Here is a 27936-nt window from a genome sequence, read left to right as displayed (position 1 = left end):
CCACTCTTAACCTCTCTCTTTCTCCATTCACTAGCCAACCTAGTCTCCAATTGGCTAAATCACCTTGATTTCTACGTGATCTAACTTTTCAGACTTGCCTACATTCGGGACCTTCTCAAAGACTTTTCTAAAGTCCATATAGATTTTACCAGTCCCTGCCCCTTCAAATGCTAGTAGGTCTTGTTCCTCAGAATCTCCTTCAGTAACTTTCACCTTTGGCGTTAGGCCTACCAGCTTGTAGTTCCCTGGCTATTCCTCTTTGCCCTATTTAAATAAAGGCATGACATTAGCCACCCTCCAGTCTTCAAAAGCTTCAGTCGTGGCGAAAGATAAAGCAAGTATCTCTGCCAGGCCTCTGCAGCTTTTACCCTAGCCTCCCACAATAATCCAGGATACAGTTGATCAGGCTCTGAGGTTTAACTGTGTTAGTACACCTTAAGACTGCCCACACACCCTCTTTGTAATGTGGATATGTTCATTTCCTTAATTACTTAGTTTTCATGACCTTCTCCATGGTAAACACAGATGAGTGATATTCAACAAACATCTTGCTCATCTCCTGTGGCTCCACACACATAGACGACTACATTTATTTTTATTTGGTGATGCACCGCGGAATTGGCCCTTCCGGCCCTTCGAGCCACACTGACCAGAAACTCTCGCCAACCCTGATTTCACCCTACCTAATCAGGGGACAACTTACCATGACCAATTAACCTACCTGTGTGTCCATGGACTGTGAGAGGAAAGCAGAGGATCCAGAGTAAACCCATGCATTCCATGGCATGCTGTACAGAGACTCCTTACAGAGGATGCTGGGATTGAACTCCAAACTCCAATGGACTGAACTGTAATAGTGTTGTGCTGACCGCTACGCTACCATGGCGACCATCAATCCTTAAAGTGACCTCTTCATTCTCTAGTTACCCTTGTTCTCATAATAGACTTGCAGAATCCTTCAGGATTCACCTTTACCTGATTCACAAAAGTTATCTTGTGTCATTGCCTTTGTGATTTTCCCTCTGACATCACTAATTACCTTGATCCCAGCTGTCTATACCTAACTATTGCCTCAATGTCAGTCATCATCTAGGGTTCTGTAAAACTGCCAGCCATCACCTTCACTCTAATAGGAGTATGTTGACCTTGAACTCTACCTCTTTTTTAAAACTTCCCAATTGCCAAGCCTCCCATTACCTGCAAGCAGCCTATCCCAATCAACCTTTGCAAATTGCTGTCCAATGCCATCAAAATTTTTCTTGCCCAAATTTAGGATTTTAATTTATGGAAGAGGACTATCTTTTTTCTCATTATTTTAAGTTTTGCAACTATTTAAAAACCAGTAGAATTTTGGTCACTTTTCCCAAAGTGCTCCCTCCACTGACACTTCAGTCAATTGCCCAGCCACATGTCCTAACAGGAGTTTGAGAGATGCCTCCTCTCTGGTAGGGCCATCTGCATATAATTTGAGAAAAATTTGCTGGAGACTTTAACAAATTCTGCAGCATTCAAGCCGTTTGCACCATGTCATTTTCATTCAATATTAGAGAAGTTAAAATCACTCACTTTTAAAATCCTATTTTTCCTATTGCTGTCTGCAATCTCCTCTAATTCCTGTTGATCTTGGAAAGCCAGTAATACAATCCCATCAAAGTACCCCACCCATATAGCCTCACTGGATGCGTTCCCAAGAATACCCTCTCTGGGTGCTGTTGTCATGTTCTCCTTAATCAAAAGTACAACTCCTCTCCTGTCCTACACTCACATCAGTCGTACCTGTGACATCTACACCGTGGAGCACTGAACTGTCAGTTTTGCTTTCTGTAATGGCTGTAATATCTCAGTCCCATATATCTAGCCCTGCCCTTATTGTCAGGCTTCTTGTATCTGTCTATTCTGTTGACTAAACTTGTTCTCTCTTACATTTATATTTCTTTTAAATTGCCCATCTGCTATACCATGACTTTGGGTTTCTCCCCCTGTCAGACTAGTCTAAATTCTCCTGTGCAAATCTCCCCACAATAATATTGCTCTCCCTCCAGCTCAGGTGCAGCTACCCCTTTTGTTCTTGTTGCCTCTGCCCCAGAAGGAAGAGCTCGCAATGGTCCCAGAACCTAAACCTTCCTTCCTGTACCAGCTCCTCATCCGCAAATTAATTTTCCCTCTCCCTGATGCTCTACCCTCACGAGCACATCAGCTTTTCTTTCGTTATTGTTGTAGATTAACTAAAGGAAACTGAACTATAAAGAGACATCTTTGATGAAGTTGGTGCCTCACTAATTCTATGTTTTGACGTAGTGCTTAAAGAAAAGAGACCATCAATTTTCCCACCACAGAGTTAGTTACTTCGTCAATATTTCAGGGTCCAGAGGTAAACTGTCATGTCCACCAAAGAAAACATGAGATATTTTGCAAGACAGAAACTGCAAGCTATTTACAATTTGAGACTTTAGGCTGCTAGACTGAATGCTTGTGATGTTGTTATATTCTGAAGACGTTGGCACATCACAGATTCACCCATCCAGTCAGGATCACAATATCAATACACACCTAGGTAATGAGGAAACATGACATTAATGTGCAGAGATCCACCACAAAATATCTTTATTCACACACAGGATGTGGGCCTGCATTTGTAGTCCATTACTGTATTGCCTTTAACCACTTTTGGAACAGTTTATAAAATAAAGGTAACCACTGATGCTTCGTTGAGATATATTTCCAGGATGGGTTAACGTATGACTGAGAAAAGAGACTGCATGTGGTGAACTTCTAACTGCTATTTTGCTGGGGAAGAATGATGGTTTTTCCCAACTGTTGGCTATGACACTCTATTATTAACATAGAGTCAGTGCCTCACCACTATCTATATATTATTATGATGGAGATGATTAATTTTCAGTTCTATTTCTCCTAAAACATTTCTCCAGTTATCCATTCAGTTTACCCACTTGAGCAGACATCCCACCCTGCAAAAACTCATTTCAGGGAGGTAGCACCATCAATTTGTGGGAGACTCCCGGAACTTCTGGGAGAGGTGGGATGTCTGCAATAGAGTAGCTCCTTAGCAGCTAGCCAGCTAGTTTAAATAACATTAACTATGCTAATGAACGAATGACACCTGTTAAACTCACCTCAACATGTCTTTTACAGTCTTAACCCACCATGGGCAATGGAAAATTCACTATTGCAAACAGTGCAGCGAGCAACACTGCATTAGGCAGAGGTACACTTTAGGGTAGTCTGGGTGACGTACGTTTTATATTTTCTTTTTTTGGAACACTCTGCCATGGCGCGCTCCCTCTCTCTCCCGCTCTCTCTCTCTCTCTCTCTTTCTCTCTCTCTCACGCTCTCTCTCTCTTGTGGACGCTCTCGCTCTCTCGCGCTCTCTCTCATGCGCTTTCTTGCTCTCTCTCTCGCTCTCGCGCTCTCTCGCTCGCTTGCTCTCAAAAAATTGATTTCCGGGATATTGTATATAATTTGTGGGCATCAGGGAGCCACTATTAATATGCGGGAGACTCCTGGAACTTCCGGGAGAGGTGGGATGTCTGCACTTGAGTTAAAATCAGCTCCATCTAAAGTTTGGTGTAGGACAAAGTTAACATGTATCTTTTCGACTTTGGCTCACTATTTCCCTGCATCTTGATTGAGGAATGGCTGAGATTTATTAATACCAGCAACTTCAGCTATATGTAAGTTATTTACGATATGAATTCAAACCTGTTGTGGGGACCTCAGACTCCATGGTATTCACAGGTGTGATGCTTGAAGATAAAGGACTCCGAGCTATTTTAGTGCACAAGGACAAGGCCAGGTTAGTCAGGGCAATAGTCTTTGACCAATGTGGTAAGGCAATAATTGAAGCAGGTAAAACCTACGATGATGAGAAAATCTGCAGATGCTGGAAATCCAAGCAACACACACAAAATGCTGAAGGAACTCATCTAGCCAGGCATCATCTGTGGAAAAGAATAAACAGTCGTAGTTTTGGGCCAAGACCCTTCATCACGATTTGAATCAATGATGAGTGTGGATCTGTGCAATAACTAAGTAAAATAATTAGCATAGATTTATGAGGGATAGAGTGGTGCTTCCTATATAGACTTTCAGAAGAAATTTAACAGGTTTCTACACAAATGTAAAGCCAAACATGGAAATGCATACAATTAAAGATAACTTTCTGCCCTGCAGTTAGGAGGGAGCTAGCGTCAGGGAGGAAAATAAAGGGAGTGCATTTTGATGGTGAGATGTGGCATGTAGTATTTGATGGATCTATACTGGGGCTTTGGAAATAAGGCATACAGTGCCTACAAAAAAGTATTCACCCTCCCTTAGAAGTTTTCATGTTTTATTTTTTACAACATTGAATCACTGAGGATTTAATTTGTTTTTCTTTGACACTGATCAACAGAAGAAGACTCTTTCATGTCAAAGTGCAAACAGATCTCTACAAAGTGATCAAAATTAATTACAAATATAAAACACAAAATAATTGATAGCATAAGTATTCACCCTCTTTTAATATGACACACAAAATCGTCACTGGTGCAGGCAATTGGTTTTGCAATTCACCCAATTAGTTAAATGGAGATCTGTTTTTGGAGATCTGTGTACAGTCAAGGTGTTTCAATTCATTCTAGTGAAAATACACCTGCATTTGGAAGGTCCAACTGCTGGTGAGTCAGTATCCTGGCAAAAACTACACCATGAAGACAAAAAGAACACTCCAAGCATCTCTGCGGAAAAGGTTGTTGAAAAGCACAAGTCAGGAGATGGATACAAGAAAATTTCCAAGTTACTGAATATCCCTTGGTGTGCAGTTAAGTCAATCATCAAGAGATCAAAAGAGTATTTCACAGCTGTAAATCTGCCTCAAACAGCCCATCCTCAAAAACTGAATGAACGTGCAAGAAGGGAGCTAGTGAGCGAGGCCACCAAGAGACCTATGACAACTCTGGAGGAGTTACGAGCTTCAGTGGCTGAGATGGGAGAGACTGCACATACAACAACTGTTGTCCGGGTGCTTGATCAGCTTTATGGGAAAGTGGCAAAGAGAAAGCCACTGTTGAAAAAAACTCACATTATAGGCAGTGTATATGACCAACTTGAGTAAAAGAATTTTACTGGTACTGTTCAATTGGAAAATTAATATGATACATTGGAGCAGGAAGTTATAAAGTATATACACTAATTTTGTGAGTAAGTAGATGTATTTTAATATGGGAAAATTTGTTGTCATGTACTCTGAATCAGAGAAAGAATAAATGGAACACTTTCTTATTGGTAATTTATTACTAATCATGTAAAGAATATTGGATTTCCAAATATCTATATCACTAGAAAGGCTAATGCATAGTATAAAAAAAATCAGAAAAGATAATACAACATTGAACTTTATCATAAGGGGTGAATGGAAAAAAAGTGGAGGGATTTTGTTTCTGTTCTACTGAGCCATGATAAAGCCTTATTTGGAGCATTGTGTTTTCTTTGGTCTCAGTCTTTGCTGTTTCCTTGCTTATTATTTGTCTGGGATCAATTAGTCCATGTGCATGGTTAAATAAAGATTTTGATTTTGTGTCATCAAAATTCTATAAGCTCTGAAATTCTCTTCTCTATCTGACATCTTTTTCACTTTTGGTCTCTGTGCATTATCTGAAAGCAAAGGGGGCTCTCTCTATCTGACATCTTTTTCACTTTTGGTCTCTGTGCATTATCTGAAAGCAAAGGGGGCTCTCATGGCTACTGACCATGATGTGGATAATCACTGTCCCAACTTTGTAGTTAGAAACATTCACAAGCAAGTTTTAGCACAGGGTTGGTCTTATAATGCCTTGAGAAGGACTCAGAGTGGAGCATCTTCTTAACAGAATTTTTCCCCATCATCATGGCTTGATTTTCTTTAATTTGGAAGAATTAGAGCCAACACTGAAGAAGGATTGGGTAGAAATTGAGCACACAGTTGGATCACACACTGAGTTCAGTGGTTTTAATGTCAGATTCAATACTCATGTTAGCCTATTAAGCTTTAATTTTGAAATTTTTGCCTTTTCTTACTCTCACTCCTAGTCATGTAGATGTGGATAAAAAACATTCTCTTCCTTTACTTATCTGCTTCAGTGTTGTGCAACTTCACGTTTGCGTGGATTTCTGTCGCAATCATTTCCTTGTCATTGTTGTGACTAATGGCTTTTCTTGATTGCCAGTTATGGATTTTAAACTTCGAACTTTGACAAGACTCGAACAGAAATAGTTTTGTAATTTTGTTTTTCTTCATTAAATGGACCATGAATTGACAAATGTCCTGATATGACATGTAAATATCTTGCCCAATTTCTACCAAGAGGAATGCTTCCTTACACTCTGTATGGCTTTATCTAAATATTTCCACACTTGCCTCCACTTCTTACAGTTCCATTCTTTCAATGTATGAATTGAAGGATTCCTGCTTTTGGGATGGGACTGATACTTCATGCTGTCTTTCACTTTGATAAGCTACTAGGTTTATCACTAAGTCTTCACTGACCATCAAAAGCTGTAAAAATTATTGGATACTGATATATTTGATCTGAGGTTCTTCAGAAGTAGAGAATGAGGCATAAAAACCTGTTGCTTACAATCATTTATTAAGCACTGAAAGAACAAAGGGATTAGGAAAGGAAAGTAGCAAAAGCAGAGCCTAGTAGCGAGGGAAAGCAAAAAGTAAAAAGAGACTGATGCAATGTGGTCTGGTTTTCTTATAGCAATTTGTTAGCAGCAATAAATCCCATTCAAATTCTGTTGCTTGAAGCAACCAATAAGATAAGCCCCCATTCAATTAATATGATGCCTGCAACTACAGCCAAGGTGTTAAAAAGCAACTGGAACCACTTGTAAACACATGGAACCATTGCATGTACATAGATAAACATATAAAAATACAAAACTGCATAAGAAAGTAAAATTACAAGGAAACTAATAATAATATAGTCTAATTCAACGTTCACTCCTTTGACTCTAAATAACACATTTGGAAACATTACACCTGAAAATTCACAGGCAAAATCGTGTGGTACCTACGTTAAGAATATAATAATCAAAAATTCATCAACATTATGAAAATATTCATGGTTATGTGATTGTTAGGTAGATTGTTTTTGTAAGTAGGCACAGCCATGTGAGTTTGAACTGCTCTATTAATGATTGCCCTTAAAAGAATAAAACACGTAAATTAATGATAGGGCATATCAGGACAAATATTATTATTTTGACACATAATATTATTATGACAGCTAATATTGAGAAACCCCAGCTGCATAGACTTAAATAAATCCAATCAAAGAAATCCCATTGATCAGACTGATGTACTTTAGTTGTTTCTTTATGAATATGATCAGCCAGATCAGTTATGTCTTCAGACTTGTCAGGTATTTAGACAACACTGTTTGCCTATAACTGCACAAGTTCTTCTCCTTAATTGCTAAGAGAAGATCTAATGCCATAAGACTCTGAAGAACCATGGTGACTATTTCAAAGTGTATGACATACCCAACAGCTAGAGGCATTAACAGCACCAGCAAACTCATGTGGTACCTGCAAGTATGCATTATAATTCATCGCAATTGGCACATTGTGAGTGGGGAAAATTGACAGAAATATAAAATAATATTAGAATAAGCTGCATCATGTCCAGTTCGAAGTCCTCTGACTGAAGTTGGTTTCCTTGCTGGATAGCTTCAACCCATCTTGAAAACTTGTCCACTATTACCAGTAAGTATTGCCTTGACAAGGAAATGTAGTCCATTTGTAAGTGTAGAAATGGACAAGGAGGGGCAGGAGCGCTTAATTGTGGAAACTTTTTCATTGTTCCAGGATTCGTTTTCAGAAATGTCATGCATCTTTCAAAATGTTTTTTGAGCTTGTGCCTTGAATTTTGGATTCCACTACCACTGGGAGAATCTGCAGATCATCTTTTGCACTCCAGTATGTCCTAGAGAGTGTATTTGCTGTGCTAGATAAGGAAGCAATGTAGTTGGAATTACTAGTCTATGACGAGTGCCATATCTTCATGCTCCATTGCTGTTTAACCTCCCGTCATTCTCCATCCAGAATCACTTTTCCTAGTTAGATCGTAGAGCTTGCATCTCTTGAATATTTTGTATGTTCATCTGTGATACAGAGTTCAATTATATTTACATAATTTCAGTTTTTGGGTTCACTGCTTATGTTCCCAGTACTTCTTTTAATTATTTGATCTTTTTTACTTCTTTTATTTCTTTTATCCCTTCTTGCAATTTCATCTGAGAATGCACTTTCACGGCCTTCCATTGTAGTCCTTTTGGTGTGGCGTTTACATTTCACTACAGTAATTTCTGACGGCAATTGTACGGCATTTGTAAGTTCTTGTACTAGTTGGCCATTCTTGATTGTGGTTCTTACAAACATAAGAAATCTCCCTTGTCTACATATGTTTCCAAAAGCATGAACAACCCCAAAAGCTTATCAAGAATCCGTGCAGGTATTTGCTGATCTTCCTTCTGATACGCTTCAATCAGAGCTTTCAGTTCTGCACAGAGGTAGCAGGGGCCATGCTTCCTGATGCCAACACTTTAGTTTCAGAAACCCTGGACCAGCCAGCCCATTGAGGAGCCATTAGAATACAAAATCAGATCTAGGTTCAATAAAGTGTTTCTTTGTAATTATTTGCTTTTTCATGACATATTATTAATTTTGCACAGTCATGGTCATTAGTCATTGTAGTCTAATAAGAATTCAGTACATTCATTTCCAATTAGTAGGTTAACATGTGAGGTGTCCAGTTTTTGCTTATCAGGGCAAGCAGGGGCTGCAAGCAAGGGCTTTAGTTGTTTTTTACAATGTGACAATACACCCCCCCCCCCATTATATCTAACGTTGCTTGTTGAAACCGTGTTATCAGATCAGGATCTCCAGACTCTTGCAAGGCTGGAGATTGAACTTACTGTTGAGTATGCTCCTGCTGTGCTCCTTGTTTCCTACCTTGACAACTTTTAGCCCAATGTCCTCTCTTACCACAGAGGTGCCATTTTGTTTTACGGGATTGGCCTCGGTGGTGTGGCTCAGACTGAGATTGCTGCAGTACACACGATGAATCCCAGTCCTGCTTTTTCTGTTGGTTAATGGGGGTTGCCTGTTGACTAGCAAGAAGTGGCTGCTGATCAACAGGTAACTGACTCACCTGAACTAATCTTATTTGGATTTTGATATCCCGTTCCACTTGTCTAGTGGCTTGCGTTAGCTCAGCATTTGGAACACCAACTTCACTCCAATTCAGTTTTGTCAGCTTCACTGTGTTTGCAATACTTGCTTTCAAGCCACTGATAAAAGTTGACTTCAAGGGATCATACGTAGAGTCCTCTATCTTATCTTCATTTATTCCTGGAACTCAAGATTCAAGATTTAGGATTGTTTAATGTCATCTCCAGAACACAGGTGTAAAGAAAAATAAGATAATTGTTACTCTGGCTCCAATGCAGTACAAAAAAGCATAATAAGATAAAGAACACAATAATAATAAAAATTTGATAAGATAACGCATATACATAGATTGATTGTATGTCAATAAGGTGACACTAGGCACCGGTGTGCCTGTACATAAGGTGACTCTAACAGGAAATGATAAAGTTGTGGTGGTGGGGTGAGTGAGTGGGTGGAGGTGTTGATCGGTCGTGCTGCTTGGTGAAAGTAACTGTTTTTGAGTCTGGTGCTCCTGGTGAGGATGTTACGTTTCCTCCTCCCTGATGGGACTGGGACAAACAGTCCATGAGCAGAGCGGGTGGGATCTTTTATGATATTGCTGGCCCTTTCCCGGCACCTTTCTGTACATATGTCCTTGATGGTGGGTCGGCTGGTGCCAGAGATGCACTGGGCAGTTTTGATTACCCGTGTAAAGTCTACCTGTCCACTGCAGTGCAGTTTCTATGCCGTGCCGTGATGCAGCTTGTTATGATGCTCCCTACTGTGGGTCTGTAGAATGATGTGAGTATGGATGTGCATAGTCCAGTTCCCTTCAGCCTCCTCAGAAAGTAGAGGCGTTGGTGGGCTTTCTTGGCTGTGTAGGATGTGTTCTGGGACCATGAGCGGTTGTGTGACATGTGCACTCCCAGGAGTATGAAACTGTTCACTGTACCCACTGCTCTTCCATTGATGTAAAGAGGGGTGTGAGTGGTGCAAGTTCCCCTGGTCGATAACCATCTCATTTGTCTTGTTGACAATAAGGAAGAGATTATTTTCCTGGCACCAGGCCTCGAGCTCTTCCATTTCCTCCCTGTAGATGATCTCATTGACTTTGGTGATAAGCAGCAGCACTGGCATGTCATCGGTGAACTTGACAATGTGATTATTCGGGTGTTTGTCCGTGCAGTCCTGCGTGAGCAGAGTGTACAGCAATGGGCTCAGCACAGCCCGGGGTGGGGGGTACCCGTGTTGAGGATGATGGGGAGGGAGGAGCGGTTGTACATCCTGACTATCTGAGCTCTGTTGCTTTAATACCCAGTTGTACAGTGGTGTGTTTAGACCGAGAAGTAGGAGTTTGTTCACCAAGGTCTGTGGGACAGTAGTGTCGAATGCTGAACTGAAATCCAGAAACTGCATTCTGACATAAATGTCCTGATTTTCCAGGGGCGTCAGGACCAGGTGCATGACTGATGCTATGGCATTTGTTGTAGAGCGGTTCCTGCAGTAAGCAAATTGATGAGAGTCCAGTGTGGCAGGAATGGAGTTTTTGATGTGTATTATTACCAGCCATTCAATGCACATCAGTGTATGAGTGGAGGTAGTCATTTAGTTCTGAGCACGTAGAGTTCTTCAGTAGAGACTTCATACTTCGGAATAACTTAACCACACCGTCCTCCAGTGTCCCTTTCCTCAGAAACATTATCAGAAGTATTTTGCTTGCAATCATCCACTTTCCTCCAATCTTGGGACCAGTTCTTCCAACCTCTTAATAGCATTCCAACTATCTTGTATATTTTGTTTTTTATCTCCCACGTGTTGTTTCAACTCCTTGAATCAATTGTCTGAATTGCTGAGAAGACAATATAGTAGTGAAAATTTGGATGCCATCATATGGGTGCAGTTTGTATATGTTCTTAATATATTAAAGCTCAGCCCAGACTTTTAAACTTACATTTTCAGATGTGGAATTTCTTTGGACAATACATCAATCTTTTCTGATTCAGGTAGTTGATGCAAAACCATCTGTCACCTTTCATAGGTTCCATTTCGATCTGCCATGTTTTCACTTCCTTGGTCTTTATTGTAGCAAGCTGTAGCAAAGCTGTCGATCTTATTGTTTCATCAATGTCATCCTCATTAGAGTTGTTCGAGGTCGCTGTAGAGTCCATGTCATGCCCATCCTGTAATTCCTCGAGGTTTGGAGGGTGGCGCTGTCTCGGATGACTGTCCAATGTACAGGTTGTTTCCCAAGTAGGAGCATCACTGGCAGGACCACCCACTTGAATCTCTGGTGGGCTTTCTGATACTGTACAATACGCTCATCATGTTGTTCTTTTCACTTGTACAGTTAATGCAAAAATTTGCTCTTTAGACATTTTACTGTCTCGATCATATTGTTTGTTGCAGTTCATCAGATGTTTCTCTTTCCTTTCCCAATTGATCAGTGAACTTTTTTTACTTGTACAAACTGACCACATGTTCGTATTTTTAACTGCAATAAAACAGATAAAATCCATCTAAATTTGTCCTTTCCCTCCGGCATTCTCTGGATCTTATCACGTGCTTCCTTAATAGTCTCAACATTGATGCCATATTTCATCTGGATTTTTTTTCATTAATCTTATCAAGTTGAAATATTTTATTCAGGTAACAACTCAAACTCTCGGTCATCTGTCCATATGTAACTGGAGATTCAGCTCCCCTTTTTCTGTGGTAGGTTTCACAACTTTGGCCATTGTCTCAGTTCAATCTCGGGTAACACTTAATTTGTACATACTCTTTATTACTTGGGTTGTGATCAAAATACCATTGGATTGCATTGAAATATTATTGGATTGTAATTGAAGTACAGTGGATTCCAGTTAATTGGGACAAACTGGGACCACTACATCTTGGCCCAATTAAGCAACAGCCCCAATTAGCAGAAGTTTCATGGAAATAGTTTATAAAAGACCAACTACCATCTAACTGAGTATCAAATTATGCATTAAAATAAAATACAGAAACATTAGAGCATTAGAACATGACCAGTACTACTATAGCACTACAAAACTGTGATTTAGTTCCTAATAGGTAGCAGTGAAGGAATTCATCCATTGTACACAGCCAAGTGCTTTTATTGGACTGTAAATAAACTAAATTAGTACAGCAACTGACGCTAGGTAGAAACTTTTGCATCCTCAAAATCTTCATTTTCATTGTAATATGCAAGATGATTGTTGTTACTTTCAAATTCTTACTCATTTCTAACTTGTTGAAGTAGTGAAGTCATTTCCTTTTCACTCCTGGCCGTTTCTCGCATCTCCAAGCCTGACTGCTTGAAACTGCAGTGAGTAAAATAGTTCTGAATTGTCTTACTGCTTATTTCTCACCAAGTATCAGTGACAAAAAGTTCAAGTTCAAGTTTATTGTCATTCAACCGTACACACATATAGCACCAAATGAGACAAAGTTCATCCGGACCAAGGTGAACAACACATTGCATATAACTCCACACACACACATACAGATGAAGTTAATATTACCACAAATAAATTAACAAATAATAAGGTGCATATGTGCGTGTGTGTGGCCTCCGTCGGTCATGGTCGACCATGGGTACTGCGCCTCTGGGAGTCACTGGTTTGTTGGGCTGCGTTGACTGTGGCTATTGAGGCCAACCCTGGAACGGCAGGCTCTGCCACAGTTGCTGCATGTGTAGGGCGTCGTGGAGTCGTTGTCTGCTGTCCGCTCTGCTCTTCGTTTAGCTTTCTGCTCCTCAAACTGACTCAGGATCACTCTTTCCAGGTGTTGCTGAAGAGTACCTCGCCATTTGTTGTGGTCATCTGCTGTATCCTCCCAGCAGTCTGTGTTGGTTTTTAAGGTTTTCATGTCGTGCTTGCAGAGGTCCTTGGAGCGAAGCTGGGGTCTACCAATGTTCCTCTTGCCTGCTGTTAGTTCTCCATAGAGGATGTCCTTTGGCAGTCTACCGTCCTTCATACGCTGGATGTGGCCCAGCTAGCGCAGTCTGCGTAGTGTTAAAAGTGTGAACATTGTGGGAAATCCAGTGCGGGAGAGGACCTCTGAGTTTGGGACTTTGTCTCTCCAGGCTATGCCAAAGATGCGGCAAAGGCTGTGCAGGTGGAGACTATTGAGTATCCTCTTCTGCTTGGAGTAGATGGTCTAAGTCTCGCTACGATACAGGAGGGTGCTGATAATGCATGCATTGTACACAGCAGTCTTGGTTTTTGTAGTGAGTTTTGGATTCTGCCAGACCCACGAGGAGAGTCGAGCAAGGATCAATACTGCTTTGCCGATACGCCTATTGATTTCAGCATCGAGGGAGAGAGTGTCGCTAATGGTCGACCCCAAGTATGTGAACTCGTGGACCACTTCCAGATCATAATTGTTGATGAAAATGACTGGTGTCTCCATTACATTCTGGGCATTACATTTGTTTTCTTTAGGCTGATGGTAAGCCTGAAGTCCTTGCATGCCTTAGAGAAGCGGTCCATGAGAGTTTGTGGTTGCTGTTTGGTGTGCGCAGTTATAGTAGTGTTATCGGCAAAGAGCATGTCACGTATTAAGATCATTTGCACCTTTGTTCTTGCTCTCAGGCGTGCAGGGTTGAACAGCCACCCATCAGACCTGGTGTGCATGTAGATGCCTTCTGTTGATGACCCAAACGTGTGCTTCAATAGCAGAGAGAAGAAGATGTCAAAAAATTTTGGGGCCAACATGCATCCTTGTTTGACTCCATTATGAATAGCAAAGGGTTCTGATGAGCTGCCATCATACTGAACAGTAGCCCTCATGTCATCATGGAATGACCTGATGATACTTTGGAGTTTCGGGGGACAGCCAATCTTGAGGAAAATCTGCTTTAGTATGCTGCAAGGTCAAACTACGTCCGAAGAAAATCCACCACTCCAAACAAACTGGGAAACCTCGCATCAACACAACAGAGATGAAACAGTCAGAAAAGGTTGACTAGTTTGCCAAGTCAGTACAGGGTGCTATGACTATCTCCTCACAAGGAGATACTGCAACAGAACAAGGGTCATACCTTTGTGACACTATCCACGAATCAGCACTCTCTATCTTTGGAAGAAAGACCACAAAGAGCAGTGACTGGTTTGAGGCAAAGTCCAACATCATGACTCCTGTCATCAAAGCCAAGCATGCAGCTCTCACAGAGTACCATCACCATCCGACCAAACACTCCAGGCACTTCGAGCTGCCAGAAGCAAAGCGCAACAGACTGCAAGGCAGTGCGCAAATGAGTACTGGCTCCAGCTCAGTGAGGACATTCAGACAGCAGCTGTGACAGGCAACATCAGATCAATGTATGATGGTATCAAGAAGGCCCTTGGCCCATCGCAGAGCAAGACAGCACCCCTGAAGTCATCCAGCGGTGAAATAATCACTGATAAAAGCAAGCAGATGGAACACTGGGTAGAACATCACTCTGAGCTCTACTCAAGGGAAAATGTTGTTGTTAACTCAGTCATAGATGCCATCGATTGTCTACCAGTCATGGATGAACTCGACTCTGAACCAACCATTGAGGACCTCAGCAAGGCAATTGACAGTCTAGCCCCAGGGAAAGCTCCTGGCAATGATGGGATCCCTCCAGACCTGATCAGACACTGCAAGAGCTCACTCTTCCAAACTTTACACGAGGTCCTCCGTCTGTGCTGGAAGGAAGGAGCTGTACCACAGGATATGCGCGACTCCAAAATCGTCAATTTGTACAAGAACAAGGGTGGTAGGAGCAACTGCAACAACTACAGGGGTATCTCCTTCCTGAGTATTGTCGGCAAAGTCTTTGCCGTGTAACTCTGACACGTCTACAAACTCTGGCAGAATGGATCTACCCTGAGGCCCAATGTGGCGTTTGCATAAGGAGGTCAACTGTCGACATAGTTTTCTCACTCCATCAACTCCAGGAGAAGTGCGGGGAACAACAGAAACCCCTCTATGTCGCTTTCATCGATTTGACCAAAGCATTCAACCTTGTCAGCAGCATGTGCATATATGATATGTTTAGAAGCAAACATGGTGCTTCATACGTGGTGACATCTGGGTGGTGGTAGGGAGTTCAGTCGTGTTATGGTCTGGGGGAAGAAGCTGTCCCCCATTCTAACAGTTCTTCTCCTAATGCTTTGGTACCTCCTGCCTGATTGTTGGACAGGTGGGAGGAATCACTGACAATGTTAAGGACCCTTCATATGATAAATATCTCCAATGGTTGGAGGAGAGACCCTGATGATCCTCTCAGCAGTCTTCACAGTTCTTTGTAGGGAATTGTAGTCAGACGCCTTGCATTTCCCTTACCAGATGATGATGCAGCTGGTCAGGACCCTCTCAATGGTGCTCCCGTAAAAATTGGTTAAAATGGAGCGGGGGGGGGGGAATCGCGGTAGGAGCCTCACTCACTTTAATTTGCTCAGGAAGTGGAGATGCTGCTATGCTTTCTTGACCAAAGAGGTGTTTTTGAGGGGATTTAAAAACTGTGCTCTAAGCATGGAGTAGTGTCGAATGGCCACAAAAGTATATGAACTGACACTAGTTAGAAAGTCTCCAGCAACAATCTCCTGTCCCAATTCAGTGGCATGGAGTCCCAAATAAACAAAGGAAATTCCAGCTGTTTTCTCAATTAGGTTTTGTTCTTTATGAGTTATCCCAAATAAGTGGATGCCTCATTTAGTTGATAACCCAATTAACTGGAATCCACTGTAGATCGGGTTGCTATTGGAATAATCGGCACTATAATTGAAATATGGCCTTTTGGATTGCAATCAGGATGTCATTTTAGGATTGCAATTGGACTTTTATTTTAGGATTACATTTGAAAGAGAGGGTATTTGTAGAATGCCTATGAGATGGCTTTTTAGAGCAGCTTGTGGTTGAGCCCACAATGGGCAATTCTGGATTCAGAGTTGTGTAATGATCCGGTTTTGATTAGGGAGCTTAAGCGAAACAAACCCTTAGGAGGCAGTGATCATAATATAATAGAATTCACTCTGCAGTTTGAGAGGGAATGGATAAAGTCAGATGTATCAGTTTTACAGGGGCAGGAGAGAGGAGCTGGCCAAAGTTGATTAGAAGGGGACATTAGCAGGGATGATAGCAGAACAGCAGTGGCTGGTGTTGCTGGGGGTATTTGGAAGACACAAGATAAATACATTCCAAAGGTGAAGAAGTATTCTAAAGGGAGAATGACACAAATGTGGCTGATGAGGGAAATCAAAGACAGCATAAAAGCAAAGGAGATAGCATATAATATAGCAAAAAATAGTGGGGAATTAGATTATTGGGAAGGTTTTAAAAACCAACAGAAAGCAACTAAAAAGAGAGAAAAGGTGAAATATGAAGGTAAGCCCGCCAATCATATAAAAGAGGATACCAAAACTTTTCTCAGGTATATAAAGAGTAAAAGCAGGGTGAGAGAAAATGACATTCCAGAGGTGGTAATGGAGGACAAAGAAATGGGAATGAACTTAACAAGTATGTTGCATCAGTCTTCACTGTGAAAGACTCTAGCAGTATGCCAGATATTTGAGAGTGTCAGGAGGCAGACGTGAGTGTTGTTGCTATTAAGAAAGAGAAGGTGCTTGGGAAGCTGAATGGACTGAAGGTAAACAAGCCACCTGCACTAGTGGTATCTGAAGAGATTGTGGAGGCATAAGTAGACTGACTTCAATGATTGGGAGGCTGTTGGAGTCTACTATTAAGGATGGGGTTTTGGGGTACTCAGAGGCACATGATCAAATAGGCCAAAGTCAGTATGGGAATCTTCCATAAGAGGAAATCTTGCCTGACAAATCTGTTGGAATTCTTTAGAAAATAACAGGCAGGATAGATAAAGGAGAATCAGTGGATGTTGTTTACTTGGAGCTTCAGAAAGCCTTGACAAGGTGCCACAGATGAGACTGCTCAACAAGATAAGAGCTGATTGTATTACAGGAAAGATCCTAGCATGGATAGAAGAATGGCTGACTGGCAGGAGGCAAAGAGTAGGAATAAAGAGGGCCTTTAAAAACGCAAACACGAGGAATTCTGCAGATGCTGGAAATTCAAGCAACACACATCAGAGTTGCTGGTGAACGCAGCAGGCCAGGCAGCATCTCTAGGAAGAGATACAGTCGATGTTTCGGGCCGAGACCCTTCGTCAGGACTAACTGAAAGAAGAGCTAGTAAGGGATTTGAGAGTGGGAGGGGGAGGGGAGATCCAAAATGATAGAAGACAGAAGGGGGAGGGATGGAGCCAAGAGCTGGACAGTTGATTGGCAAAAGGGATATGAGGGGATCATGGGACAGGAGGCCCAGGGAGAAAGAAAAGGGGGAGGGGGGGAAAACCCAGAGGTTGGGCAAGGGGTATAGAGAGGGACAGAGGGTGAAAAAGGAGAGAGAGAGAAAGAATGTGTGTATATAAATAAATAAATAATGGATGCGGTACGAGGGGGAGGTGGGGCATTAGCGGAAGTATGAGGAAGAGCTGGTAGTCTCCAACCTGATGGCATGATTCTGATATGTCTATCCACGGCCTCCTCGACTTTAAAGATGAAGCCACACTCAGGTTGGAGGAACAACACCTTATATTCCGTCTGGGTAGCCTCCAATCTGATGGCATGAACATTGACTTCTCAAACTTCCGCTAATGCCCCACCTCCCCCTCGTACCCCATCCGCTATTTATTTATATACACACATTCTTTCTCTCTCTCTCCTTTTTCTCCCTCTGTCCCTCTCACTATAACTCCTTGCCCACCCTCTGGGCTTCCCCCCTCCCCCTTTTCTTTCTCCCTAGGCCTCCTGTCTCATGATCCTCTCCTATCCCTTTTGCCAATCACCTGTCCAGCTCTTGGCTCCATCCCTCCCCCTCCTGTCTTCTCCTATCATTTTGGATCTCCCCTCCCCCTCCCACTTTCAAATCTCTTACTAGCTCTTCTTTCAGTTAGTCCTGACGAAGGGTCTCGGCCCGAAACGTCGACTGTACCTCTTCCTAGAGATGCTGCCTGGCCTGCTGCATTCACCAGCAACTTTGATGTGTGTTGCATAAAGAGGGCCTTATCTGGTTGGCTGCATGTAGCGTTAAGGAAGCAGGGAGTCTGCAGAAGGACTGATTGGATTGGAAGAATAGCAAAGAAGTGGAAGATAGGATATAGTGTAGGGAAGTGTATAGTTATGCACTTTGGTAGAAGGAATAAAGGTGTAGACTATTTTCTGAACAAGGAGAAAATTCAAAAATCAGAGGTGATTTGTGCAGGATTCCCTAAAGTTTAACTTACCGGTTGAGTCAGTGGTTCAGGAAGGCAAATGCGATGTTAACATTCATTTCGAAGGACTAGAATATAGGAGCAAGGGCATAATGCTGAAGCTTTGGAAGTCATTAGTCAGACCGCATTTGGAGTTTCGTGAGCAGTTTTGGCCCCTTTTCTAAGAAAAACTGTGCTGACATTGGTGTGGGTCCAGAGGAGGTTCATGAGAATGATTCTGGTTAATTCATGAGGAGTGTTTGATGGCTTTGGGGCTGTACCCACTGGTGTTTCGAAGAATGAGAGGGGATCTCAGTGAAGCCTTTCGAAAAGGTGAAGTGGATACGTTACAACCACAAGTTAAAAAACTGGTACATGGAAGTTTACTTACAACTTAAAACCAAGGGGCCAGCTGGCCAAGGAAGCAAATATAAGTTAAAATATAAGGAAAATAACAATTATATAGTCTAATCCAGTTCCATTTACCTTACTCCTACATCAATCCCATTCTTGTTTGTTCTACCCACATTCTCATCAACCACAACTCACCTATACACAAAGCAATTTACATTACCCAATTGACCTGCACGTCTTTGGGCTGTAGGAAGAAATCAGAGTGTCAGGAAGTCACCCTCAGAACCAGAGGAAGAATTGAAAACACCTAAAGCCAGGAGTGATCTTGAATCTCATGTGTTGTAAGGCAACAACTCTACTAACCGTGCCATGGTATTCGTTCGATATTAAAACATCATTGGAATACTATTGTACCTGCTGAATTCCTCTAGCATTTTGTGTCTGTTGATTGGAATACTATTTGTCACTTACAGATGAATAGTTACTCTTTTGATGCCTCTTCAAATACTGGTCCTGGAAATCAGTCAGTTGCCAGTCTTTCGCAATCTGCAGCCTCACTATGATTGCAAGTCCAGTGGTGTGTCCAGAACATTATAGCCTAAAGATTGAAAACTAAAATAGGGAAAACCACTTGTAGTTTTGAAATCCACTTTCATCATTTGCTATTCAGCACTTGTTAATGTTGTGCAACAGAAAAGCTTGTGTGACAGAGGCTGTCTGCAATATCTTAGATCGTAATTGAGGAAGGGCACAATTATCAGCGGAAACCAAACTTGTCTAAAGCTAAATTTTAAAATTGCTCTCTGCAACAAAAGCCAATGTGTTACAAGATAGAGCCAGAATAAAGGAACTCAAAGGTTCAGCAGATCATCATTAAAAAACAAAACCCGCTAAGTACTAGCAATGCATAATGTAAGATGTGACTGCTTTCAAATGTATCAGTTTTAGCTTGCTATTTCTGTTCCTTAGGTTATTATGAAGAGACAACAGCTGGGTCCATCATTATTAATAACTCGATCATGCCAATTCAAGAGATGATGTCTGCAATCTAAAGTCTAAAGCTGATTTTACCAATAGTAGGTGGACTTCAATGCTGGGAGCGAATATTAATAATCATCTTTGATCTGTCCTGGTCATTGACATAGCAAATGGAGACAAGCCTTCAGTGAGGGAAATAACATTATGAATTTTTGCCCATTCAAGTAGATTGAGGACACCAGTATTTGAACTGGCAGGATAGCTCTATCCAATACTTAATTTGAAAGGAATATTAACCAACTTTGATAGTGAGGGTACCTAAATGCTGAAGACATTGTATTCTGAATCATTATTCTTGCTAAGCAAGTTTAGTAGAGCAGCTGAAGAAACAATAATGGGCAGATACTCAGGATTCATAAAACTCATGTGATTGTTTTCTCTAGTTGCAAGGGAAATCTCAGATTGCTGTTCAAATCATTAGGTGGCCCCTCTATAAATATGGTCAATCACACAAAGTTAACATTGCTACAGAATAGGTTAATTCATATAAGAAAAAAAATGCAGGAGGAGGAATTTTTACTGCATCTGGGACACAGTCCTAGAAAACAAATCCTTCAGTCATGATAATTAAAACCAGTTTGAGGTAGGATATTGTGGAGGACTAAATAAACATGCATGTGCCTGTTGTATGAAAGTCTTTTTCAGTTGGACACACTAACTCTTGAATTCACCCTTCTAAATAAAGATTGATCCCATTATAACGGCCCATTATATTTGTCTTGCATTTCAGAAAATATTGAGAATGTTTTGAGTGCAATATTAAGCAGACATTACATTTGACTCTTGAGAAAGGTAATAATAAGTTTAGTTTAATGTATATTTATCAATTATATAATTTATCAACTATATAATCTATTAATACAAAAAAATCTAAAAAATGCAGTATTGCTCAAAATCCTATATTTTAATTTAATTCCAGTTCAGCAATATTATACATTTCTATAAATTTGTGCTTCTTCTGAAAATGATCTTAATGCAATTAAAATGAAATTACTTTAAGTCATAATGGTTTAACGAATTATAATACAATTTTAATGCAGTCTGTATTAATAAATCATCCAGGGTTTGCAAGCCACTTGTATGTTTTTGCGCTAGTTGAAAGGAATTTGCAGGTTTGATCATTAGGAAATATTAGAGAAAAAGCAATGGAAAAGGATGTTCCATTGCCAGCTGTAATTAGGCTCTGAGACAGCATGATTTCAGAGCTTTTAGTGCCTTATATGGTAAAGTGACACAAGGATTTTATTAGGCAGCCAGCCACTCATTGCTTCACCGGTTATACAACACACACCAGTTACAAGACGTACAGCAGTTCAAACTATATGAATCCTAGGGCGTCGATGGTTTAATATTTTAGCTCATGTCTGACCATCGGAACAGTGAGTGACTGTGGCTGTTTGTCACAATTTGCATGTCTGATGTCACACTGAGATTTTTACATATGTTAATCTTTAAATCTATTTCTTTCATGGATGAACTGAATCAGATATAGCTGTGCTGAAAAGCATTGAAATAATCAGAATTGTTTCAAATTTCTGCTCTTGTTTTGAATTATAGGTGCTTAAAGCCTTCCAAACAGCAAAATGACAGAACACTTCGACTGCCACTACTGCAAGGAATCCCTCTTTGGGAAGCAATACATCCTTCAAGAGGAGAATCCCTATTGTGTTAAGTGCTATGAAAGTCTTTATTGCAATACCTGCGAGGAATGCAAGAAACCAATTGGTTGCGACAATAAGGTCTATACCATTTTTCATCTTTGTTCACCGGGTTGCAATGGTGGTGCAATGCAAAAACTGGGATCTGCACTTGAAGAATATTTTCTGCATTTTGAAGCATAGGGTTGTGTACATGAATAATGTTATAAAGAAAATACCAACATTATTAATTCAGTGGGAGCTGGCTCCCACTACTACAGAGATGTCATTCAGGGCAGCCTCTCTAAATATAATTAAAGTACTCAGAAATCACTATCAATTTTCTTTAAGTTTTCTCTATTAGAGGGTCAAAATTGACAGGACATATTTCAGGCAAGATAAAAATTTCTCATCTCTGGAAGTCATATTCCAAATTTATGAAGTGCTGGTGTGGATATTATATTTAACATTGCTTCATTCAAATGCTTTGCATTATAAGCTCTCAATATACTCTATCAGTTTTAATTCTTTAATTAAGATTATTGGATTATTCTAATTTCTAACACAAACAACTACTTCCAATATCAGGATTGGGTTTGCTGGTTGAGCATTCTGTTTTTTTTTCAAATTTTCTTTGGTTATGTTATCTTACTTCATAAATTACCCTGTCTTTAGATCAATTTGGCTTTTGTAACACGGCTGCTGACAGGGTAGATGCATGAGCTGCTTCAAGCACCACTGCTACTGAATTCATAATTGTAGCTGTCAGTATATGTGTAATTTGAGACAAGACATGTGGTAAGTGTAACATATTTGGGAGAAATAGCAGACTTTGGATTTCAAGCTTCCAAATTCTCCACTAGCGTGGTTCTCATGAAATGTCTGGCTCTGCTGCGAGTTAATTGACAGAGATTGATTGGCTAGCAACTCTGAGACTTGCTTAATTAAGCAAACAGCAGAATTATAGACAGCAAATCAGATGGACTTTGGCCTCTGATTGTATGGAAATGTCTATGCTCCAGGAGATGCACTGGTTTTCTACCTCTTTGAATGAAAATCTTACTTCTTCACAATGGATAAATCACATTCCCTCCTTACACCCCATAAACCCTGATGACATTACCACCTATCCATTTATAGCAGGGGTTCCCAACCTGGGGTCCATGGATGCTCCATGGCATTAAAAAGGTTGGGATCACCTGCTTTAAAGGAACTATATCAGTCCTAGGATTTCCAAGGACTGCCAGCAATTTTACTACTGGGACAGCTAGGGTGTCATATACAGTATTTTAATTTTTCATGAATTTTCTTACTAAATTACCTGAATATCATTAAAGACTGAGAGACACCATGCAACCTTTGGTGCTTTCTTGCAAGGAAGAGTACACTCCAGGTTGAAAACCAGAGGCATAGTCTTCTTATTCCTTCTTCGCAGTTCCTCAGGAGCAAAGATGACTTACTTCCACTCTGGCGTTGTGGCTTCTGATGGGGAAGTACAGACTTTTCCACTGAGGGAGGATACCTGACCATACGACCATAAAACAAGGAGCAGAATTAGCCTGCCTGCCCACTGAGTCTGCTCTGCCATTTGATCATGGCTGATTTATGTTTCCTTTCAGCCTGATTCACCAGCTTCTCCCCATTACCTTTAACACTCTTACGAATCAAGAACATATCAACCTCCGCTTTAAATATACCCTATGACTTGAACTCTGCAGCTGTGTGTGGCAATGAATACCACAGATTCACCTCCCTCTGCTGAAGAAATTCCTCCTCATCTCTGTTTTAATTCTGAGCCTGTGCCCTCTCGGCCTAGACTCTCCTTCTATCGGAAACATCCCCTCCAAGTCCACTCTATCAATACTCGGTAGTTTTCGATGAGAATTCCCCTCCATTCTTCTAAATTCTAGTGAGTTCAGGAGCAGAGCCATTGGACACTCCTCTCACATTAACCCCTTCATTCCTAGGATCATTCTCTGAATCCCTACAGAACCCAACAGAGAGAGTAGTTTGGGTAGTTTGTGAGATATGCACTCCTTTACCTGTTCCCTTGGGGCGTCTGTATACTCCTGACGCACAGACTCAAGATACTCAATGTCAGTCCAAATAGTCCTTTTGCATTTTGAATGGTCGGGGACCGAGGATCCCCAGGAGGCTGTAAGGATATTGTATTTTATCAAGGAGTCTTTGAGAACATCCTGAAATACTGTTTTCAGTCAGCCAGACAATTGTTGTTTCAGGAGTCTGGTATTGGGCACGGTGACATGGCTTAACTGAGGCAAATAGGGCCTTAATTCTAGGGATATTTGCCTGGGTGAGGACATTGAGTTTAGTTCCCATATTCTTCCAGTGAATTTGGCAGATTTTTCAGAGACACCATTGGTGATATTTTTCCAGCAGTTAAATGTATTTATTATGGGTAATCTTGCCTCAGAAGCAAACAGGAGTATATGGATCACATTCATTGGCCTTCAGCATTTCACTTCCTTCTGACAGTGCTCCCTACATGAGCGCAACTTGTTTGAAGTGGGGATGGAACTGTCAATACACCTAGCTTGCAACGTGTTAATGTTCTTATGTGCAAAGCTATGGAGATCATTTTATAGTCCATTCAGTTCTGTCTGGCACAATTCCAATTATATGCTGTAACTTGAGAATTTGTATTGCTAGGTACTCAGCCCAAAATATTGACTGCTTATTCCTATGCATAGGTGCTACCTGACCTGCTGAGTTCCTCCAGCATTTTGTGTGTATTTTACTCTGGATTTCCAGCATCTTCAGAATCTCTTTTGTTGATCCATGAGTGCCGTCACTCTGTTCAATTATGTAATTGCTAATGTCACATTTATTGCCACTGAACGCTCATATGCAGTTCTAGCCTTGAACATCAATCAGTAGTATTCACACTGCAGGGTTTCTCATTCTCAGCCAAGCAGCTCTGGGTAATTCTGATCCCTCAACAACGTTCCCAGCTGAGATTAGTTAACTAATTGCTCACCTAAAACACAAGAAAATCTGCAACGCGTACCAAAATTCTGGAGGAACTCAGCAGGTCAGGCAGCATCTATGGAAAAGAGAAAACAGTTGACGTTTTGGGCTAAGACCCTTCATCAAGATTAGTCTGTTTTCCGCAGCCTCTCAATATCTGACTGCATTAGCTGTTTTCTGGTTATTTTGTTCTCCTTTCCTCAACTGGGTCTTTCCAATGCATTACATTTACAACTCATTAACATTGCTACATTACATGGACCGATAGGAGACTGATGGGATGTAACACTAGTCAATCCCTGACCCAGAGTAACATGTTTTACAAACCAAATATAGTGTATAGGGGCTGGGTTGGGGTGGTGTTGACAGTGTCAAGGTCTGTATTTAACATCACTGCCGTAATGGTAACCTGGTTGTACAGATCATCATGCCGCTCCTGATTTTGCTTTAGCAAAGTTAGAACAAGTTCTGCAAAGGCCAGCAGTATGTTGCATCTTGTTATCACCCAGGCAAAGTTGTAAATGACCCTCAGGACAATCCACAAACATAGCACTTTCCTTCCTTTGAAGAACCATCTTACCATGTTTGACATCTTACCATGATTGTCCCGATACGGCGAGGTTTGAGTGGAAACCCATAAATCTAACCTGACTAGTCATTAATCTGCACCTGATTTGTTAATGGATAAAATGCAAAGTTCAAAACCTTCTCGCAATCCCCTTCTCGCAATTCCTCCGTCTCCGCCGCATCTGCTCTCAGGATGAGGCTTTTCATTCCAGGACGAGGGAGATGTCCTCCTTTTTTAAAGAAAGGGGCTTCCCTTCCTCCACCATCAACTCTGCTCTCAAACGCATCTCCCCCATTTCACACACATCTGCTCTCACTCCATCCTCCCGCCACCCCACTAGGAACAGGGTTCCCCTGGTCCTCATCTACCACCCCACCAGCCTCCGGGTCCAACATATTATTCTCCGTAACTTCTGCCACCTCCAACGGGATCCCACCACTAAGCACATCTTTCCCTCACCCCCCCCCCACTTTCCACAGGGATCGCTCCCTACGTGACTCCCTTGTCCATTCATCCCCCCCATCCCTCCTGGCACTTTTCCTTGTAAGCGGAACAAGTGCTACACATGCCCTTACACTCCCTCCCTTACCACCATTCAGGGCCCCAGACAGTCCTTCCAGGTGAGGCGACACGTCACCTGTGAGTCGGCTGGGGTGATATACTGTGTCCGGTGCTCCCGATGTGGCCTTCTATATATTGGCGAGACCTGATGCAGACTGGGAGACCGCTTTGCTGAACACCTACGCTCTGTCTGCCAGGATAAGCAGGATCTCCCAGTGGCCACACATTTTAATTCCACATCCCATTCCCATTCTGATACGTCTATCCACGGCCTCCTCTACTGTAAAGATGAAACCACACTCAGGTTGGAGGAACAACACCTTATATTCTGTCTGGGTAGCCTCCAACCTGATGGCATGAACATTGACTTCTCTAACTTCTGCTAATGCCCCACCTCCCCCTCGTACCCCATTTCTCTCTCTCTCCTTTTTCTCCCTCTGTCGCTCTGACTATACCCCTTGCCCATCCTCTAGGTTTCCCCCCCTCCCCCTTTTCCTTCTCCCTGGGCCTCCTGTCCCATGATCCTCTCATATCCCCTTTGCCAATCACCTGTCCAGCTCTTGGCTCCATCCCTCCCCCTCCTGTCTTCTCCTATCATTTTGGATCTCCCCCTCCCCCTCCCACTTTCAAATCTCTTACTAGCTCTTCCTTCAGTTAGTCCTGACGAAGGGTCTTGGCCCGAAACGTCGACTGTATCTCTTCCTAGAGATGCTGCCTGGCCTGCTGCGCTCACCAGCAACTTTGATGTGTGTTGCTCAAAACCTCTAATGTTTATTTTGCCCCGGTGTTCTTTCCCGTTAAGTGTCAGTAATGCTAACTTTACCAGTCTCCTAGCTTCCGACCTGTGTAAACTTGAGCTGAACCAGAATGAAATCATCTGAATGCTCTCCTGTGCTAAGTCTCTCCGACTATTGTCATTAAATCATCAGTGCTTGTTTAAGTTCCATTACTAGATGAGAACTTTGTTTCAAAAAGACCATTCAGAAAACCAAAGGTACTGGTTCTGCCTATTTACTAACCAACAACTTCATTCCTGTCACTGTCTGAAAGTGAACCAAGTTGCTTGCAACCTTGTTTTCATACCTGATCCTGCCTGGTCCATCACAGAGACTAGCTCATTTCCATTGTGCAGTATTATCTAACTCTACCCTTACCTCAACCCAACTCAAAATCTTCCTTTCCTCTTTCAAGAAACAGTTTTAAACCTACCTCCTCAACTATGCTTTTTGCCATCCTTTTAGCATCTGGTAATATGACTCTGCATCTTTAAAAAAAAATGTTATAATGCCAGGGTACATTTTTGCTCGATAGTAAGAGCTGTATGATTTGAGGTTGTTGCTGTTACTTCTGGTTTGCACATCCAGTCCCTATAAAGAGCTGTTGATTTTGAAATCCAGCTTTTATCATCTATCAAAATCTTTTGCTTTATTCCACTTCCACTGTTTAGCCACACCTTGCCTTATTTATTTCTTCATGACGATATGGATATTTTAATTTCCTCACTTAGTATAACACTTCCAAAAGCTTTGGCATTCTCTGCAAGAACTAGATGCATTGAGAAGAAGGGAGTGGAATTAGAGGGAAGATGGGGCCTGAGTTCACATGGGAGAAAGCATTTTGCCGGCCAGCAATGTTTTGTGATCCCGGGAGGAACATTCCTGATGTGAAATTTAGTTTACTTTGGAGTCTTCCATTGTAAGATAACTTGCAGATACCTTATATTTCCACCTGATAAACACTTGGATTTTCTTAGATTATTAAATGGATGAACATAATCAACCTTTTACCGCTTTTCATCTTCAGATAGCAGAATCATTTGCTCCAGGTTTTTGTTAGCATGATGACCTGCACACGCTGCTTAAGGATCTGTGCATGCTGCGTGAGAAGGAAGATGACTTGGGCAAAGGTGTAAATGATAAGAGTTCTCCAACAGGAAATGCTGGAGAAGATTTAGTCCTTGGTATGATTGGAATTACTGAAGAATGAAATGAATACATCCGTGGGGGTTGAGAAGTGACTTAATAATAATTGATGACATATGCATGTTGCCTGAGAACATATGCAAGTTCTGAGATCATGTACAGACATTGTATGCTCATGCATGTGTGCAACAGGCAGAATGATAGAACACATGGCATCTTGGGACCTGGCTTTCCAAGACTCACATGCTTCAGGGAATTTGGCTGCAAATGTCAGACAAGCTGCTTTGTGGAAAGGAGGGTATTCTTTTCTCCATAGTTGAAATAATATGCTTTAATTGCTGTTAAAATAATTGCTTTCCAAAACATCCAGAGCTTGGATATGTGGAATGCCAATTAGCATGGGGATCATTTTGCTTTTACCACAAGTATGCAAATTGA

The 27936-nt window shown here is 41.5% G+C and overlaps 1 protein-coding gene across 7 annotated transcripts in view; it reads left to right on the top strand.

The window, feature by feature from the left end:
* LOC134349550 (four and a half LIM domains protein 2-like) overlaps positions 1–27936 on the top strand; it is a 131234-nt gene that overhangs the window by 88415 nt on the left and 14883 nt on the right. For 4 of the 7 annotated variants that reach the window (XM_063054038.1, XM_063054039.1, XM_063054044.1 and 1 more), the window contains one exon: positions 21380–21561. In XM_063054038.1, the coding sequence (XP_062910108.1) occupies positions 21406–21561 (156 nt within the window). In that variant the 5' untranslated portion in view covers positions 21380–21405. Of the gene's footprint in view, positions 1–19753; positions 19861–21071; positions 21202–21379; positions 21562–27936 lie in introns of those variants that run through there. The other 3 variants (XM_063054040.1, XM_063054041.1, XM_063054045.1) reach the window with 2 other exon arrangements.

The sequence above is a fragment of the Mobula hypostoma genome, chromosome 7 (assembly GCF_963921235.1).
Source record: "Mobula hypostoma chromosome 7, sMobHyp1.1, whole genome shotgun sequence".
Taxonomy (NCBI): Eukaryota; Metazoa; Chordata; class Chondrichthyes; order Myliobatiformes; family Myliobatidae; genus Mobula; species Mobula hypostoma.
The sequence above is the reverse complement of the archived record's forward strand: the minus strand, read 5'-3'. Positions and strand labels throughout refer to the sequence as shown.